At 43.5% G+C, this 20,809-nt stretch overlaps 1 protein-coding gene across 4 annotated transcripts in view; it reads right to left on the reverse strand.

Moving 5' to 3' along the window:
• Window positions 1-20,809, reverse strand: part of Prkcq (protein kinase C theta) — a 139,362-nt gene that overhangs the window by 29,045 nt on the left and 89,508 nt on the right. For all 4 annotated transcript variants that reach the window (XM_052156226.1, XM_052156225.1, XM_052156224.1 and 1 more), the window contains 2 exons: window positions 20,367-20,527; window positions 16,120-16,293 (listed from right to left, as the gene is read on the reverse strand). In XM_052156226.1, the coding sequence (XP_052012186.1) occupies window positions 16,120-16,293; window positions 20,367-20,527 (335 nt within the window). The remainder of the gene's footprint in view (window positions 1-16,119; window positions 16,294-20,366; window positions 20,528-20,809) is intronic.

Genomic DNA, 20,809 nt, shown 5'->3' on the forward strand with positions numbered 1-20,809 from the left:
ACTTATATAATTGAGGGAAAGAGAGGAACCTTCTTTTGGATGTCCTTCAAGCGATGGGACTTACAGCTAGCTTCCTTCGGGATTACCATGTTTCCAGAAGAAAGATAGAACAAAGGGTGGGGCTTCCTCTGCTCAGACAGCTCTTGGGTATGTTTGCAGAGCTTGGCTATTGAAGTGCAGGTGTTTATGGTACCCAGAAGCCCAGAATAGAATGTTTGAATTAATTCTTCCATGGGCTGGCAGGATGGAAGAGTAGAGAGGCTGAAAAGGTCTGAAGAGAACATGTCTTATGCTGTTTAGAATAAGCGATGGAGGTGGTAGGGCGATGTGTTTTGATTGGTCATTTCACTTGGTTTCTGAAATGTGCGCCTCAATTCTTTGAGGCAAAAACCGCTTTGGGATGCTCAGAGGAGAGACAGGACAGAGTGAAGTCAATTGTGATCCCTGGGGCTCAATCTTGGCATTCAGAGTAAGACATAGCTTATTGCCAAGAGGTCCTTTAAGAGTGACATCTACATTAGAAAGGTATCTTAGGGCTGGCAAGATGGCTTAGCCAGGAAAGGCACTTGCTGCCAAGTCTAATGACCTGAGTTAGATCCCAGATTCCACACTGACTCCCAAGGGCTGTCTTGGGAACCTCTACACACACACAGACACACACAGACACACACACACACACACACACACACACACACACGCACACATGCACGCACGCACGCACACGCATACGCATACGCACACGCACACGCACACCATGTAAACATCTCTCTCTGCTCAATTTGCTCCCCACAGGAGGAAGCACGCGCCAGTTCTCAGCACCACTGTTAGCACCAGGCTGAACGCTGGTTGGCAGTGAGCATTCCTGCTGGGCTTTCTACCAAAGCCATGCTCCTCACAATGCACTCCTTGACTGTCCTTCCGCACTACACTGGTTTTAACAGAACAAGAAAACATCACAGTGTGCCCACCACATGCCTTTGTGTTTTGCTTCCTTGGTGCACTGATGGGCTGGGGACATGGCTATATAGCATGAAGGCCCAGGAATGCATACAAAATCATATGTGGCATGGATGTAATCTTAAAAGAGATGGAAGAATTCCAAGATGCTCCAAGGTTGGCTGGCCTGGCATATGTAGCCATGACGACGGGGCCAACACTTGAGGCTGCCCTCTGACCTCCATTCCTCACATACACCAACAGCATATTAATTATACCCTTGAAAAATGATTGAAATAGACACGGTGAGTACCCTTAAAAATTAGAAATAGCCTGTGGCTTTGCCGAGAATTTTATGTGTCTCTGTGCAAAGGATCACATTACCCACAGCTTCACAGCTTCTACAAATATCTTTTTCCTTACCTGGAGAAAATCATGTGCTATCACTGGTGTGTATGTGTGTATATGTGTGTGTGTGTGTGTGTGTGTGTGGTGTCTAATATTCATATTTCTTTGTGTTAATCTTCTTTGTTATACCCATACAAACATTTATCTGTGAAAGAGCTTAGTCATATAGAAAGTTTTAATAATTTCAGTAGCTTTCTGCCTTTCTTTGTCCCTTTAGAGTGGGGGATTACCATGAAGGCTTTTTTTAAACAAAGGGGGTCCTCATACTTGCAAGGCAAATACTTTACCTGAGTCCCATTCTGAACTAATTTTAACCCATTATCTTTAGTATCTTCTTTTGTGACTTCCACTATTTTTTTATTCTTCTGTTTTATTTATTTTTTAATTACATTGTCAGTACAGTGAAGGCTCCATTGGTGTTAGAAGAGCTAAAGATTCCTTCTGCTGAGGGCCACCACAGTGAAGGCTTCTTTAAGTCTACTCCATAAAGGGGAAAGACTTGTGCCATCCTGCAGGGGAAGGCTTTATGTGAGAATTACACGTGAGAAACGCCCCTTTCGTGCTCGAAACTCTGGGGCGGGAATGGGGAGGGGTTTTGTGTTTCACTGAGATCACAGAGTCAGGGCTGCTCCAGCACACACTGGACAGGAGCCTGTGGTTGAGTGGCGTGACGTGGAGGGGTGGAGGGGTGAGCTACAGCAGCGCCATGTGAACAACTCCATGATGTCTTTGGAGGTTCAGTCCAAAATTCCCAGGGTGCTTCTAAACACCGTATTGATGTTGATCAGTCAAAACTTAGATGTTCTGGCATTGTAGGAGATTGGAGCAACTTAGGATTTATTCATAGTTTCTTTGAAACAGGTCTTATTATGTGGCCCAGGCTGCCTTCCCACTCAATGTCTTCCTGTTACAGTTGTCTGAGTGCTGGGGTTATAGAGTTCTGTCACTTCATCGGGTGCTTTCTTTCATTTTTAATTTATCCAACTACAAATTGAGGTATCCTACGAAACAAGGTTTATTTTCTTTTTCTTTTTCCTGGTAAATATATACCATAGCATATCTCACAGAAAATCTTTTGTATAATTTGATATATAAAGATGCAGTGTGTGTGTGATATGCACATGCATGAATGTGCACATGCGAGGGAGGAAGTGATATGCACATGCATGAATGTGCACATGCGAGGGAGGAAGAGAGGGAAACAGCTCTTCACAAACTAGCAAGCTCATTTATCCTGGCCTGTTTATATTTCTACTGTAAACTTTAATTAGCAGAATTCACTGCCTTTGTAGATTTATTGGTGTGAGTCGGAAATAACCGGTCTGAATTTCTAGAGGTTGGTACCTTGCAATGGGGACTTGGGCTCAGTTGTATTTACTGGCTTAATTGTCCCGTGGGGTCTTCTTGTGGTAACTAACCAATTATTTTCCTTTGCAATCAAAGTGCAACTAAAACTCTTTTCATGAATTTTAAAAGGGGTTTCCTTGGTGTGTTTAATCTCAGAGGAGAGGCACTGCAGCTACATCCTGGCTGCCTTGTGGCCTGACCTTCAGTGTGTTTCTTATTCCTCTGGGATCCTCCAATCCCTTGTCTATAAAATATGGACATAAATAATGCCTACTTCACAGGCTGCTAGGAAGAGTAAATGAGCTCAAATGCATAATGTGCCAAGACCATGGAGTGACACACTGTAGGCTTTCTATAAATGTCAGATGCTTCATCTTTATTATTACAGTTATTAAATAAAATCCTCACATGTTCACACATTGAGGGCGAATGTCCCAGGAACAGGCTGGATTTTACCAGAGAAGGTAAGCTATCTGCCATATGGGTTTGATGTGAAAATGTCCCCTTTTGTTGACTATTTAAAAGTATTAAATTATCACTGAAACTGCAAAAACATTGGGTGTAGCTCATTCTGTAATTTCAGCACTCATGAGGCTAAATAAAGAGCCGCCATAACTTCCAGGCCTTAAACACCAATCAGTGTCCGTATCAATGAAGAAGATTCACCATGAAGCTGACTCACTGATAAATGCACATAGCTATTGGTATTTTTGCCAGGGAAACAGACTTGGTACTTGAAGCCAGTAAGATGCGGTCCCTCGAATCTCATCTAAGTCAATGATCTTATTTCATTGAAAGTGCTCAAAAGAAAATATAGCCTGATACAAAGTAGTAGAGTAATCCGTTGGATGTAAAATACCATCTTTGAAAATTATTTGGAGGGCTGGGGATAAGGTAGAGTGTTTGACTCTGGAGCATGAAGCCCAAGGTTCAAGACAAGCAGGGAATGAGACGGATGCGTGTTGACCAACACTTAAGATCACAGAACTTTGGAGATGGACACAGGAGAACCAGAAGTTCAAGTCATCCAAAGTGTTTGAGACCCTACAGAAGTCTGTTGTACATATAACACCGGGTGTAAAAATGCTTTAAAATTCTTTTACATCAAAGTAAGACAAATATAACAGTTCTTCCAAAAAGAATAGGACCCAAAAGTTCTAAAAGGATAAACATCATTAAAATGGAAATCTATATAAACAGTACAAAGGACAGAGGATGAAAGATCAATTGAAGCACTGATCTAACAAAAACATTTGCATAAATATCACAGGACTTTGTTGCTTTCATACATATTGTTTGCAGAGTGCACAGGACCTTGGATTGTGGGAAAATGTGAGTATTTCAAACGCACGCTGATTCTTAGAGGAGGCATGGGGCACTCTGTGAACTTTCTAGCATCAGCCAAAAGGAGATCGTAACCACAGCCGCACACGCTGTCAGAGGCACACTGGCTTGAGCTGTGTGTTCTCCCTGCAACGCTCACATTTTCCAAGGAAATAAAGAATGGAAGAAACAGCCATCAAGCGCTTGGGAAAAATGAGAATTTCACAGCATCAAAGAAATTAGTTGGCGATTTTACCAAAGCAGGAGCAGGTAAATGCATGGGATATATACAAAGAACTCAAGAAGTTAGACCCCAGAAAACCAAATAACCCTATTAAAAATGGGGTACAGAGCTAAACAAAGAATTTTCACCCTAAGAACTTCGGATGGCTGAGAAGCATCTTTAAAAAATGCTCAACTTCATTAGATATTAGGGAAATGCAAATCAAAACAACCCTGAGATTTCACCTCACACCAGTCAGAATGGCTATGATTAAAAATTCAGGAGACAGCAGGTGTTGGCAAAGATGTGGAGAAAGAGGAACACTCCTCCACTGCTGGTGGGGTTGCAAACTGGTACAACCACTCTGGAAATCAGTCTGGCGGTTCCTCCGAAAACTGGGCACCTCACTTCCAGAAGATCCTGCTATACCACTCCTGGGCATATACCCAGAGGATTCCCCAGCATGTAATAAGGATACGTGCTCCACTATGTTCAGAGCAGCCCTATTTATAATAGCCAGAAGCTGGAAAGAACCCAGGTATCCCTCAACAGAAGAGTGGATGCAAAAGAATGTGGTATATCTACACAATGGAGTACTATTCAGCCATTAGAAACAATGAATTCATGAAATTCTTAGGCAAATGGATGGAGTTGGAGAACATCATACTAAGTGAGGTAACCCAATCTCAAAAGATCAGTCATGGTATGCACTCACTAATAAGTGGATATTAACCTAGAAAACTGGAATACCCAAAACATAATCCACACATCAAAAGAGGTACAAGAAGCATGGAGGAGTGGCCCCTGGTTCTGGAAAGACTCAGTGAAACAGTATTCAGCAAAACCAGAACGGGGAAGTGGGAAGGGGTGGATGGGAGAACAGGGGGAGGGAAGTGTGCTTATTTGTCTTTCGGGGACTGGGGAGCCTGAAAAGGGGAAATCATTTGAAATGTAAATAAAAATATATCGAATAAAAAAAAAAGAAAGAAAATGCATGGGAAACTTGACAAGTGTCACATAAATGATGTCAAGAATACCAACTTTTATGTTAATAGCAGCCTTATTTATAACAGCCGGAAGCTGCAAAGAACCCAGATGTCCCTCAGTGGAGGAATGGATACAGAAAATGTGGTATATTTACACAATGGAATACTACTCAGCAATTTAAAACAATGAATTCATGAAATTCTTAGGCAAATGGTTGGAACTGGAAAATATCATCCTAAGTGAGGTAACACAATCACAAAAGAATACACATGGAATGCAGTCACTGATAAGTGGATATTAGCCCAGAAGCTCTGAATACTCAAGACACAACTCACATATTAAATGATTCCCAAGAAGAAGGAAGGAGAGGGCCCTGATCCTGGAAAGGCTTGATGCAGCAATGTAGGGGATTACCAGGACAGAGAAGTGCGAGGGGGTTGATTGCCGAATGGGTGGAGGGAAGAGGGCTTATGGGACTTATGGGGAGGGGGGAACCGGGAAAGGGGAAATCATTTGGAATGTAAACAAAGAATATAGAAAAAAAAAGAATACCAACTTTCACCAGAAAAACAAGATGGCAACAAAAAGCAAATAATTATAGTTATTTGGCCCTCAGTTATCATTTTTTCAAAGGCCAGGAAGCTCACATAATAACTTTCTGTTTTGTCTTTTTACAAAACATTATTTACTCTTTGATAATTAAAAAATATAGAAGGGGGACATAAGGTTGGGAGGGAGATGTGTTGGGGAGTCCTGGGGAGATCAGGAGGTGGGAGGGATGGATGCTTGCAGTCAAGGTGCAGGAGCATTTCGAAAAATGATGTGAGAAAATTCACATATGAGATTGTCAATATCTGAAGAAGAAATGAAATCAGGACCAAAGCTTTGACTAAAATAAGATGAAGGTAGAACATATTCTTCTCAGAGAATCACAAGTTAAACACATGTGAGAACGTTCTACTTTCAAGGTCATGGACTGCCAGGCAGTGGTGGTGCACACCTTTAATCCCAGCACTTGGGAGGCAGAGGCAGGCAGATTTCTGAGTTCAAGGCCAGCCAGGGCTACATGGAGAAACCCTGTCTAGAAAAAAAAAGGTCATGGACTAAGAAAAAGGACACTGGAGGACAGAAGATATCTATCCATTGGGATAGCCTATGCCAACCAATGGACAGAGCTGGAAATTCCACTCAGAAATCAGGCCAGTAACTACACACATGTAGCATCAGATGAGATGGGCAGGCAGGTAGCTCCGCTGGTAGAATGCTTGCATAGAGTTCACAAAGCCCTGGATTCTGTCTCTAGTGTCACATAAACCAGCTATTTAGGAATTTAAGCATTTGGGAAGCAGAGGCAGGAGGACCAGAGATTTCTTGGCCAATCTCAAGATTGAGGCCAGCGTCTGGGCTACTGAGACCCCATCTAAGAAACAAACCAAAATAAAATGAAACCAAACTATACACATCCACAGAGAATTCTCAGCCCTGGCTGGCCTGGAGAACCTAAATATTCACTTTTATTACGGTTATATGCACTGACGGGAAGAAGGAAGCCAGAGTTCCAGTCGGGTGTGAAAGCACCTGTGGGTTTGGACAGCAGGTGAAGCTATGACAACTGACTTTTAAAACTACCAAACTTGATAAATTGACTGAGAGTCTGATTCCCGAATCAGTTTCATGAGGATGTTTGTAGATCAAAGTGTTCGCAACAGCTTCGGATGAGGCAGCTCCTGACGAACAAGCGTGGGACCCAACACTGTGATGCCAGATCTTGCTTTTTAAATTCTGGACAGGATGACACATTTTTGGGGGGTGGGGGGATACTTTTCCTCTTACTTCAAGTAATGATCTTGCCATTCCTATGGTATTTCTCCCTAGAATGTTTCAGACAGATCTACAAAGCGCTCTTTTCCTTCCTTCTGTATTTGGAGGCAAGAAGGTGAACCGAGGCCACCACACTGTGTTAGAGACTTTTCAAAGGATGCCGCCTCATCTCCTGCCTGTCACAGGAAGCTGTCACAGGAAGGTCTCAGAGCTGTGCTTATAGGATTAAAACAGCCTTTGAGGTCTGTGTGTCAACATTTATTTTGTGTGTGTGCAATGCCCATCGAGGCCAGAAGGGGGCATCAGATTGCTTGGAAAGGAGTTAGAGACAGTGGTTAGCCAGCGCTCTTAACCACTGAGCCATCTCTCCAGCCTTGTTAATACTTAAAGTACAACAGCAGACTTTAAAGTTGATGGGCCTTTCATTAATTATGTCCCCTTAAATCACAGGAGACTCAAATGAGGGCAGATTGTAATTCACTTTATTGTCTAGTGAAAAAGAGTTTACAAAAATTAAAAGCAAACAGAGACCTCATTGTATTAGGTTCGTCTTTTCAAACTACCTTTGGAGCAATGCCCAGCAGTTTAAATGGTTTTATGGGACACTCGGAACGCTTAGCTCATTTTTATTTTCACCTGTGGCACCAGGTATAGAAACCAAGGGCCCCACGCTGCCAGGTGCCCACTCTACCTCTAAACCACACTGCTAACCCTTTTCTCATTTTTATTTTTAGACACAGTCTCATAAAGTTGCCCGGGCTGGCCTTGAACTCATGTTCGTGTTCAGGTTGACTTTGACCTTGGCGATTCTTCTGCTTTAGACTCCTGAGTACCGAGGTTAAAGGGCTGTGGTCACACGCTTGCATGCATGACACGTTAAAGGGCTGTGGTCACACGCCTGCATGCATGACACGTTAAAGGGTTGTGGTCACACGCCTGCATGCATGACACATTAAAGGGCTGTGGTCACACGCCTGCATGCATGATACGTTAAAATCAAGACACTTGGGTCTGGGAAAGCGTTCCATGCATCAGCCTAGTTACATTAAAAAAAAAAAAAGCCAGATGCAGTGAGCTGAAGTCCCAGCATCCCCATGGTGACACGGGAGGCAGAGACAGAATTCCCAGAAGCTCACACAGTATGCAGAGCATCAGAGATGCTACCTCAGTAAGAGGAAGGCAAGAGCTGACCTCTGATCTTCACAGGCTCACCCTGGTGTCTGTGTGCCTCCAGTAAAGAAAATGAAATCATTTAAAACAAGACTTGTTAAAAATTAAAATCAAGGAGGCAGAATATTATTTTTCCATATTAGGCAGATCTTTTTTTTTTAACTCTCTTTATTACTAATTTTTTTAAAAGGCAAAGCCAGGCAAAGCCTGGTAAGTCAGTTGCAGCCTCCGGTCTTGCTTCTTTTGAGGAAAACTACAGAACACACAGGTCACATTTCCTGAGAAGCATTTGTGGCTTAATTTAACAAAGGAAATCTGTGAGAAGACAGAGTCTCAAAGTTCACGTTTAACTTATTCCAGTTGTTTTTAATTCACTTGTGGGTTGTGTGTGTAACATTTTCCATTTATTCTTATTTTGGTTGTGGGTTCCGCTGATTTATGACAATTTTTCTTGAAGATGGTTTTTCTTATGAATTTTCTCATCTCTTTTTTTTAAAAGATTAACTTATAAAAATAAAATGTATGTGTATTGGTGTTTTGCCTTCATGCTTGCCTGTGTGCCGTGTGTGTGTGTGTGTGTGTGTGTGTGTGTGTGTGTTGTGTGTGTGTATGTGGGTGTGTGTATGTATGGGTGTGTGTACCTGTGCATGTGTGCATGCATGTGCTTGTGTGCCGTGCATGCATGTGTGTATGTGTATGTGTGCCGTGTGTGTATGCATGTGCGTGTGGTGTGTGTGCTGTGTGTTTGTGTGTGTGTGTATGTGTGTGCACCATTCCCAGCAGAGGCCAGAGGAGGGTGACAGGTCCCCTGAAACTGTTTCCTTATTATCCTGAACAAGGAGGCAAGGGAATTTCAGAGCCTTGCCAATGGAAGGCAGAACTGAGGCTAAACTTCTGCATCCAAACCCACAACTCTTGTCCCTTTCACAGAGGCCTATGCTTTCTTTCTTACCATATTTTTACCCACCAAACTCTCATGTGTGAATATTGAAAATTGTGTATGTGTGTCCATGTGCACAAACACACACACACACACACACACACACACACACAGAAAGAGAGAGAGGGAGAGAACACAAGTATATGGATATGGAGGTCAGAGGTCATCCTTGGGTGTGGGTCCTCAGGACACTGCCCCACTCCCATTGTTTTTTGAGACAGGCTCTCAGGGGTCTGCACCTTGCTTATTTGGCTAAGATGGCTGGCCAGGATGTCCCGGGGACCCCTTGTCTCCACCTCCCTAGCACTGAGATGTTAAGTGCACAGTCTACACCTGCCTTTGTAATGGGTCCTGGGGCTAGAACTTGTGTTTGTGTGGTAAGCATGAAATGTAGTGAGCCGCCTCCCTGGGCCAGTGTTAAAAGTCCTTTATGATCCGATCCACATGCCCCTTATAAATAAGAGCGGAACGACCTGGACACCGGTCATCTGTTCCCATTCCAACAGCAGCACTCTTTGAAGGTAGGTGGCAACCAAATCAGCTTTCTGGGGAAGCAATCCAACTCTTTAGGACAGTAACAGTGACCTCAGCTTACGTCTAGCTTTGCTGGAGTGCATGGGCCGCTGGGCTTAGCGCATGGAAGGCACGCGCGCACCACTGAGCCACACTGCCAGCTTCTTTTTACTGTGACAAGGTCTCACCAAGTTGCCCAGGCTGATTTTGTACTCATGCTAAAGCTCAGGATGGTGATGTTCCTGCTTCAGTCTCCTGAGTGCTGAGATTGCAGGGGTGTACTACCGTGCCTGCATTAATGGTATGTTAAACCCAAGGAACCTGGGCAGGGGAGATGGATCAGGAGATAAGTGTGCTATCGGGCAAGCCTGGTGCCTGGTCTGCAGAAAGGCCCTTCCCGCCATGTTTGCGGAGAGTGATGACAGGGCTCTGCTGCTTCTCCCGTTCCCCTGGGTCACTTACTCAGTTGCTGTGTTTGATGGGGCAAGATCTGAATAACAACTCAGGACATCTCAGATGTTCAGGGCCCGGGCATTGAGTGTAATGACAGCTTTTCTTCTTTTCTTGATTTTTTTCGTAAAAGGATTCAATTCCTTAAAGTCCAACCGAATCGGTCGTGTTTTTGTTTGTTTGTATATTTCTGGCTACCTTTTTCCACCATCTCTTTTGTGTGGCAAGGAAGATGCTGGTGTACTCACTTCTCTCTGGTCTTGATAAAGTATCAAAACCAAACCACAGAGAGCCTCAGAAATACTGTCTTGTGGCTCTGACAGACAGCCTGAGATTCTGAGTAGTGTCCTCATCATACATGGAGATCATCATACATGGGAATCTATGTGCATTCCTGTAGGGTACTGCGATCTGCATGCTCATAGAAATGCTAAATTAATCTTCAGGGCTCAAGTACCCCTAGCATGCTGTTTGGAGGGTAATTAGCAGTTGGCTACAAGTATGTGCATGATGCAAATTACTCTTAAGAATGCATACCTACATCCTTTCAAAATGGGAGGTCTCAGTTTTGATTTTATTCACTTAATACAAATACATTCTTAAAGATAAAAATAAAATCAAAGGGCCGAGGAAATGGCTCAGTTGATGAGAATGCTTGTTGTACAAGCACGAGGAACTGAGTTCAAATCACTAGCACCTATGTAGAAAACCAGGCCAGTACTAAGGGGGTGGTAATAGGCAGAGACAGGAGGATTGCTGGGGTTTGTAAGGAAACAGGGCAGAGAATGACAGAGGACACCTAAGTCCTCCTCTGGCCTCCACATGTGTATATGACCATGTGCACACATGCACACATATACACAGATATGTACATAAACCATATACATATGCATATACTACATACACACACACACACACACACACACACACACAAGCACACACACACATCAAACGGGGAAAAACATGAGAGTTAACGTGCTTTGACAACATCCCTAGGGTACGTAGCATTCTGGGATTCACCCTGAATCCTAGAGAGAGTCTGTTGCTTTGATCTCAGGTACCTACATCACCGAGACAAACAGCGCTGTCTAGTGGTAAATTCCCAACATTCATTATCAGGAATCTCATTCTGCTTCTTGCTGCATCGAACCAACTTACCTTCTCTTAGACCAGTGGTTCTCACCTGTGGGTCACAGCCCCTTTGGGGTGGGGGGTCAAACAACCCTTTCAGTGAGGTTGCATACCATATATCTTACATATTGGATATTTACATTAAGATTCATAACAGTATCACATTGCAGTTATGAAGTAGCAATGAAAATAACTTTATGGTTGGGAGTCACCACAACCTGAGGAACTGTATTAACGGCTCGCAGCTTTAGTGAGGTTGAGAACCATTGCCTTAGACCCTTTACTGTTACCCTTCAAGCTTTCCACCACCCACAAAGCTTCTGTGCACAACTTCCTGTTCTTTCTGCGTTTCAAATTCTAATCTCCAGTTTCTTCCTGATCTGCCACTTCAGACCTGTATTCTGACTTAGTGCTACAACCTTAGAGATAGATTACTTAGTAGGTGAGTAGATAGGCATTATCAGGCTCTGAGATCTTTGAGGACCAAGACCCCCTCCTCCCCCCATGCTTGGCTTTGGACCTCACCTCCTGTCTCCTTGGTAATGTTCCAGAATGAAGCATCTCCTTAGGATGTAGATCTTTATATGAAAAGGTGGAGGCATGTGGGCTTTGTCAGGGTTCATTAAGGTAAAACTACTTCCTGTCAAAGGAATGAAATCTAGCTTCTACCTCTGGCCCTGGGTGGAGATCTGACCTGAACTACCCCCAAAATTGTGTAATATAGTTTTAGCTTTTTGAGAATTAATCGGGCTGGGCCTGTTGTCAATTACCTGGCCAGGAACTCCACCACCACAGAAATCTGATTCACCAAGAAGCCATGTTAGGGATTGGGGAGGGCCAATTATCTTCCTATCTGTACTGGCTGGTTTCCTATGTCAGTTTGACATATCTGGAGTTATCACACTGAAAGGAGCCTCCCTTGAAGAAATGCCTTCATGACATCCAGCTGTGGGGCATTTTTCTCACTTAGTGATGAAGGGTGGGAAGGCCCTTGTGGGTAGTGCCATCCCTGGGCTGGTAGTCCTGGGTTCTATAAGAAAGCCAGATGAGTAAGCCAGGGGAAGCAAGCCAGTAAGAAACATCCCTCCATGGCCTCTGCATCAGCTCCTGCTTCCTGACCTGCCTGAGTTCCAGACCTGACTTCCTTTGATGATGAACAACAGTGTGGAAAGTGTAATCTGAATAAACCCTTTCCTCCCCAACTTGCTTCTTGATCATGAAGTTTTGTGTAGGAATAGAAACCCTGACTGAGGAAAACTAGTACCAGCATAGTGGGGTATTTCTTTGACAACATGACCATGTTTTGGGAGGATTGTGGAAGGACTTTAAAAGTTTGAGCTAGAAGAGCCATTGGGATGTTAAGAGCTCTGTGGGAGGTGCTGTAGGAGTTTGGAAGATAACATTGAGAACAATGCAGAAGATGGAGGCCTGGCTTGTGAAATTTCAGAGGGAAGATTAAAGACTCTTATCAGAGCTGTTGCTATTTTGATTGTGAAGATTCTGTGGTTTTAGTTAGCTGGAGCTAAAGAATCAGCTGTGATTAACAAGATACCAGATTTACTAAAGTGAAACTTTTGTATTACTGGGACTATTGATGCTGGTTACTGGAGCTAAGAAATTAGTGGTGATTAACAGACCAGCATCATTGAGGTGACATCTTCTGGGAAGTGTTTTCTGAGAGCACAGAGGCTGGGTTCCAGAGAGAGCAAAGGTTGTACCTCATGATGCAGCAGGACTTGGTAATATGTAAGAGTCACCTAGGTGGTACTGGTTTTTGAAGGCATGAATGGGTCATGGAGAGCAGCTGAGGCTTGGCACTGTGAGAGGCCATGGAAGGCTATTGGTAAAGGTACAGCTTCATTTATAATTGATGGCCCAGGACTGAAGGAGTCATGCAAAGGAGTTGAGGCTTAGCACCATGAAGAGAGCCTTTAAGAGGCTACTGGTGAAGCCCAGTTACAGCAGAAGACATCAGTGTTTTGCAGATGCCAGTACCATGTGATGACCACCAAGAACAGCATCAGCAATGGAGTACAGACAGCTGGAGCTTAGAAGACAAGCTGTGTGCTACAAAGGGCAGAGCTGGAGAAGTGACCCAAGCCCTTGGAGGAGCCCAGAAGATCGTGAGTTGGATCCCAGGTATTGGAAGGTTAGAGTTTGATTTTGATTTGATTGTGACTGTGCCCTGATAGTTTCCTTCTTGAATGAAGAAAGTATTTTAGTGGAGTCCATAGTTAAGAGACTTTGAATTATAAAAAGTCTTTGAAATTTAAAAGAGATTGGATATTTTAATGGGATTGAAATTTTAATATGTAAGAATTTGTCAAGACCTTGGGACTTTTAAAGTTATTTAGATCTTGGGGATGAATAAGAAAGTAAGGGTTGAGGCTAAATAGTGATGTGTTTGTGTGTCAAGTAGACAAGGAGTCAATTGTACTGGCTGGTTTTGTGTGACAACTTGACACAAGCTGGAGTTATCACAGAGAAAGGAGTAGTCTTGGGTTCTATAAGAAAAAGTCGGCTGAGCAAGTCAGGGGAAGGAATCCAGTAAGGAACATCTCTCCATGGCCTCTGCATCAGCTCCTGCTTCCTGACCTGCTTGAGTTCCAGTCCTGACTTCCTTTGGTGATGAACAGCTGTGTGGAAGTCAGTGATGCGCTTGCTCTTCTTTCTGAGTCCTACTTCAGAAACACATTGTTTCTCCATTTCCTTTCTCATATCCTCTCAGACACTGGTCGAAAGCCCTCCCACCATTCCCAGAAGCTCCCTTCTGACATGCATCTGCTGGCTGACCCTCATTGTCAAATTACTAACAAGATAGCACAACTTCAGCGACTACGGAGGGTTTGCTGATCTAATAGCTTAATTGAAATGTCTTTGGGGCTGTCTGTAGCCCCCTAAGAACCATTGCTCAACCACCTCTGTATTATACCTAACATCCTGACAAATAGATATGAGCCTTTGGAGTGTATTAACTTCACATAACCCAATTCTCTACCAACGGAAGGAGTGAGAATGCTGTCACATTCCTCTAAGGCCCCTAGGAGAGGTGATCCTATCTTGCTGTAACCATGTCTCTGATGTTTCCACCAGTGTATTCTTTATAATCTCTTGACTTACAACTTTCTTGGTCTTGCCCCTATAAACCTTCATGAATTTGCTTCTACATCAGGAACATGAAGCTTGGTGTAATGTAGCTCCTTGTTTCCTTGGCCATGGTTACTCAAGTTTGGTTCTAGAATAAACTCCCTTGTTCCTCTCTTCTACTGTCTGTCTATAGGCAACTGGAAAGATTTACAGCTGGCCTGCCTTCCTGTTTTTCTTCCTAGGTCTGTTAAAATGGCCCTTGTGCTGTTTTCTGAGTCATTTCAAAGTTCTTTTATTAATGAGACTAAGGACCTAACTTTCCTGGTAATGATATCAGTATTGTTTTATAAAGTGTGACATGCTTTGGGGTCTGGACCTGTATTTTATGTCCCAGTAGGCACCATAGCACCTCAGACATAAGATATGTTCAGTAAATCTCGCCATAATCTGGACATGTTAAGGAATATCCATATTTTAAACAAAATGTTAAAAATGAAGGTTATAGACTGGTAGGGATTTACAGTATATGGTTTCTTATTTGAAGGAACTCATGTGAGGGAGGGAAAAGCTAGATAGACTTCAGAGTATTGGTTATGAGTATGGTCCCGGGGTAAGGTTAGAAATGGTTAAGAATCCTCCAAAATCTCCACAATGATTTGAGTCAGAAAAAGATGAACGAATTTTTTGTTCACGAGAGAAAAGCTGGCTAGGGACAGAGTTCCTTGAGAGTAGGAACAGCTTCAGAGAAAGTCAGCATAAGGGAGGGGCCGTGTTCAGTGTCTACACTGACCTATGCATCTCTTCCTTCCCCTACCCTACCCATGAACCTTACACTAACATCCACTTTTTCTGGTGGTCTAACAGGACCACAATAGAGAACATGCATTTTTTAAAATCTATTTCCCCTTATTTTCTGCCTCTTTAAATAAATGTACAATAGGCTAAAGAGTGTTACGATGTGTAGGAACCTGTTTCTTTTACCAAAATAAAAGGTGTCATATAAACAGACCTGAAAGTAAGTGTCTATCCCAACATACATCATTTACGACTCTAAGTCATGCTTCCCTGATGCTTAGAAGAGATGGAACTTTCTGAGATGGAACTATGGAGGGCAGTTGACTAAGAGGTAAGAAAGATGGGGAACAATATCCCACCTCTCTGCATGTGTATGCCACTAGAGGGGTGGCCCCTTGGGTAGGGCGAAGGACGAGAAAATGTGTCTGAGCAGGAAGTGTGGGACCAGGAGTTAGACTCCTTGGGTAGGCAGACAGGTGGGGGGGGCGTGGCTAGGTAATAAAGGTGGCAAACTTCCAAGATGGCTGCCCTCTTCTTCCTCTTCCTGAGACAAAAGTCTTGAAGCTTAAAACAAAGCCTTCGTGGGCTTTCCCTCTGGCCTGCAGGACTCCTGCTGGTGGATTGACTCTGGACAGGCTCAAGGCTGGATCAGGGCATGTTTACACAACAGCTTACACAACAAACTGACCCATCCTAAATTAGGAGAGGAAGATCCTTTAGACTTAAAACACTGCAGGTCTTGAGGAGAGACTGGGTGTTGACTTCCCAGTCCCGCCTCCGTTTTACAGAGGGTCGTTTTCTCTGCTTGTCTGCCACATGCCTGTGCTTTATCACCCCGTGTGAAAAAGCCCTTCTTGAGGTGCTGATTCCGTGTTTAAGATTTCTCCGCTGCTACCTGTTGGGCTCCAGACTTTCTCTAACTTTTAATTCTTTAACTGGCAAAGGAAAGCAACCTGATTAGGAACCTTAGAGAGTAATGAAAGCATACCTTCGTCTGGAATGTGCAGAACATGTGTGTTAGAAACGGATGCTCCCAAGCCAAGGACAGAACTCTCTTCTCCACCATAGTACACTCGACGTCATCATCCATCAACACCACATCCTTCTTTAAGGCTTTTATTGCGAAAAACTGATTGGTTCTCTTGAACTCCGCTAGGAAGACCTAAAAGGAAAGGGAGATAGCAACTCAGTTTTAGAATATGGGTTTCCACTCATTAAAGAAGAAACAGAGGCAGGTTAGGAGAGATGGGCAATGGGTGAGAATGGAAAAGCCCCTTCATTTTCCATCTTGGATAGTGTCTAACTGTTTAAGATGCTACTAAGCATTTCAGATCATCCTCCTTTCCCCAGGCTTTGACAAAACTCTTATATATTTGGAAGTTTACTCTTAATAACAAAACATCTCAGGGCTGTGATGTGGCTCAGTAGGTGGAGAGTTTGTCCAGCATGCAGGAAACCCTGGGTTTAATCTTCAGCACTTCATAGACCAAGGATTCTGGGCACTAAGAAGGTGGGGGAGGGAGGAGAAATCAGAAATTTATGGTCATATTTTACTACCTGGTAAGTTTAAGACTATCTTGGGCTACATGATAGAGCTCAGAATAATTCTCAATTCTGAACACTGACAGATAGGGATTAATGATAATCCCTAATAAATGGTAATAATAATATCTCTGAGTTGAAAGTATAACTTGTTCAAATTTGTGGAATTACTCAGGGGGAAGATCTAACCCCAGAGTTAACTTTCCCACTTTATCTCCTCTCTCATAGATGACACAGAATGGGGCGTTTAAACAACTTTAGATTTTCAAAGGTGGCAGGAGAGGACTCTTGGCAGTTGGAAGGACATGAGAGTTATATAAGTATAGACATGTGATTCTATATAAGTATAGAATGTCATTGGCATTTCTGGGTTTCACCTTCCTGAACTTTAAAAGGTGTGTGTGGGAGGAGGTGGTTGGGAGTGTGGTGGTTTGAATGTGCTTGGCCCAGGGAATGGCACTATCAGGAGGTGTGGCCTTGTTGGAGTAGGTGTGGCCTTGTTGGAGGAAGTGTGTCACTGTGGGCGTGGGCTTTAAGACCCTCCTCCTAGCTGCCTAGAAGTCAGTCTTCTCTTAGCTGCCTTCAGAACAAGAGGTAGAACTCTCAGCTCCTCCAGTGCCACGCCTGCCTGGATGCCACCATGCTTCCAGCCATGATGATAATGGACTGAACCTCAGAACCTGTAAGCTAGCTCCAGCTAAATGTTCTGTAAAGAGTTGCTATGGTCATGGTGTCTCTTCACAGAAATGAAACCCTAATTCAGACAGGGGGACTTCACTGATTTCCAGGACTGTGGGAACAAACAAATGAGACATGAAGAAGAAAGGTGATCGATAAGCTATAAAACGGTTTCTAAATGAGAGTTATAAGAACTTTTCATTACTTTAAAATTTGTTACATTTATGTTACTGCATCTCTGTGAGTATGGGAATGTTTTGCAAGTGCCCAAGGAGGCCAGAAGAGGGCATTAGATACTCTGAGGCTGGAGTTCCAGGCAGCAGTGAGCTGTCGGATGTGAGAGCTAAGAGCTGACTCCGTTCCCTGTGGGAGTAAAAAGCACTCTTACCCAGCCATCCTTGAGCCTGGAGAGTTACAAAAACTCTTAGCATTTTTTTAAATTGACTTTTAGGAAATGTTAAAGTCAATGGTGCCAAACTAAATATGCAATGGTCTGGGTTTTAAACGATTGTTTGTAGCACTGGGAGTATAGTGCCGTTGGTAGCATGCTTGCTTGAACATGCAGAAAGCCCTGCGTTAGATCCTTAGCACTGCACACAACAGGCATGGTCTGCAATCTTGTGTCTGAATAATACTGTTCTAATACTTGGGTGTTAGATACTCAATACTCAATACTGAAGCTTAGGGACACTTGAGGTGATTGTTGGGGAGTTGATAGCAAAGATCAGGAGTTTAAGGCCATTTTTTCCACTGTGCAGAGAGGTTGAAGTCAGCCTGGGCTACGTCAAACCCTGTTGCTTTGTTTTGACTCTAAGAGATAAACACTTGCCTCTGACAGCTGATTTGGAGTGACTGCGAGTTGGATGAGAACTCAGACACCGCCAGAAAATATGTAATTTGTTAGCCTTGGTGTAAAAGCAGATTGGAAAAAAAGTAGCAGACTACCATTTTGGTTAGAATGCCATGTTTTCCACAGAAAGCCAAAAGAATGATGAAATGTAAGTTCTTAAGAACTCTTGGTATTCTGAGAAAGAGAAATAGGTCAGGTTGGTTTCTGTCTTCTCAGGGTGCAGGGCCTGGTGTCTCAGTGCAGAAAGGTGAGTGAGGAGTCACCTAGAGCCCAGAATGTCCCCAGGGATACTGTCCAAGGCATGCATGCTTAGCTTACTACCGCTTTCGCTAACCTTGTTAGAAATCCACAATGGGAACAAAGGAAGATAAATATTTCAGTGACAAAGGCACTCTGTTGGTAATTGTTTCTTTTAGCACACCATCCTAAAACAAGCTGTAAAATAAGAGCCAGGAAGGCAATTGCCATCTACATAATGTCCTTTCAATTTTTCCTATCAGGTTATAATTGCACATTAATTGCTGCTAAATTATAATAAAGACTGGCTGTCAAATTGCCTGTGGACTCCGATTAGCACCAAAGGAACTGTTGTGCTTTGTATCATCGTGGAAATGAAATAATTCATGGATCACAGCTACAGTTTGCAGGGCAGAGAAGGTTCTCATGAAAAGAAAGCACCTTAGCGTTGGATGCAAACATATTAGAACACAGCACTATTCAGCCACAGTGGAAGCTCAGGAACGCTTGAGTTTGTTTACTGTTAAATAAACTGGGCAGACACTGCTGGCAAAGTCTGACCAGGAGGTGCTTAGTGCAAGCTGGCTTGGGACTCCCTCAGCCATGGAACAGTGGCCCTTGGTTAAAATATTCCTAGGAGTTCCAACTGAAACTACAAAAATAGTCAAGAACCTTACTAATAAATTACATATCATTAATGTCTAACATACCAAAAGGCCTGTATTCTAGAACAACCTTCTTCATAATCATTAACTTGGTAGTTTTCTTCTGGGTTGTCACTGATGGTTGAAATTTCTTTGTGAGCATGAATGTTTGTGTGTGCATGCGCACACTGGAAGCCTCGGTGTGAGAGGTCAGCCTTACAAGCGGTTCCTCAGAAGCTGTCCATCTCCTTCTGGCTTTTTGAGATGAGCTCTCTCATTTCCCTGGAACTGACTAATATGGCTGGCTGGCCAGCAAACCCAAGGAAACTTCTGGTCTCTGTGCTTCCAGTTCTTGGGTTACAAGCAAATGCCACCAAACCTGACCTTTTTGTGTGGGCTCTGGGAACTGAACTTGGGCCCTTCCGTTTGTAACTCCAGGGCTTCACCAACTAAGCTACCCCAGCCCTGAGGATAACTTTCTTCTTGTCACCTCTCTCCTTTCTCTCTTGTTTTCTTCTCACTCTGTACTTGCTCTCTGTGGCTGACAGAGACATGTTTTCCCCCACCCCTGCCCAGCGAGTAGCAAAAGAGGCAGGGAAGGGGGGCTTACCCCAAGATACTTTTTCTAAGACTTTCTCAAACTACAGTCTTTATTTATTTTTAGGTGCATTGATGTTTTACCTGCATGAATGTCTGTGTGAAGGTGTCAGATCCTCTGGAATGAGAGTTACAGACAGCTGTAAGCCACCATGTGGTTGCTTGGAATTGAACTTCCGTCCTCTGGAGGAGCAGCCAGTGCTCTTAACCTCTGAGCCATCCCTGCAGCCTTCAACCTATAGTCAGTGTCTGAGCTTGTGTCTTTTCCCTCCCGTCTTCATAAATCAAGATAGAATCTTGGTTCGTAGTATTCCAAGAGTGTGAACATATTTGGAGGTGGGCCTCTAAATAGGTAATTAAGGTTAACTGAGGTCACTCCTTAGGCACATGAAATGTAAAACAATCTCTAGGTATGGGGACGAAACATGAAAAAACTTGAAGGAACACTAGGCACACAAAACAGGCGCTTCCCTGATTCTTTGGTGTCCAGTCAGCAAATGCATTAGCATGCGTATGCTTAAAGCAATAGATTTGGGGTCAAAGATCTGTAGGAAACAGAGACTGTTATTACTGCAGAGTCACTCAACTCCCTATTTAATATTGGATGCTCTCTGTCATCTCCTAACACGTGTGTGTGTGTGTGCTCTCCTGCCCTGTCTGCACACCTTCAGGGACTTGGTAGCATACCTTGCCAAAACTTCCTTTCCCCAACATCTTGTGCAGGACAAAGTCATCGATCTTCAGTTTCAGCTGTAGAGAAGCCTTTTGCACGCTCACTTCAGGTTCAGGAGGACGGGCTGTCTTATCGGGCCCATCCAAAGGGGACTCCCAGCAAATTCCCTGGGGTTCTGAAAACAGCAGATGAGGTGTTACACATGAATGGGTAAGGAGGCATGTAGGGTACCACCCACTTCTTTCTTCCATCTTTCATTCTAAGGTTTCATTTAATTTAGCTTAATTCTTCCACATTTGTCTGTAAATCTGGCATTTGGGGGAATGGGCTGCGTCTCTTTGACTAGTTAATAGCCTGGAAAATGGTCTAATTTAAGAAAATGGTCAAGGTCAGGGTTATTGTGTCAGGGGTGGTGCATGCCTTTAATCCCAGAACTCAGGAGTCAGGGGTAGACTGA

This window comes from Apodemus sylvaticus, chromosome 14, assembly GCF_947179515.1.
Source record: "Apodemus sylvaticus chromosome 14, mApoSyl1.1, whole genome shotgun sequence".
NCBI classification, from domain to species: domain Eukaryota; kingdom Metazoa; phylum Chordata; class Mammalia; order Rodentia; family Muridae; genus Apodemus; species Apodemus sylvaticus.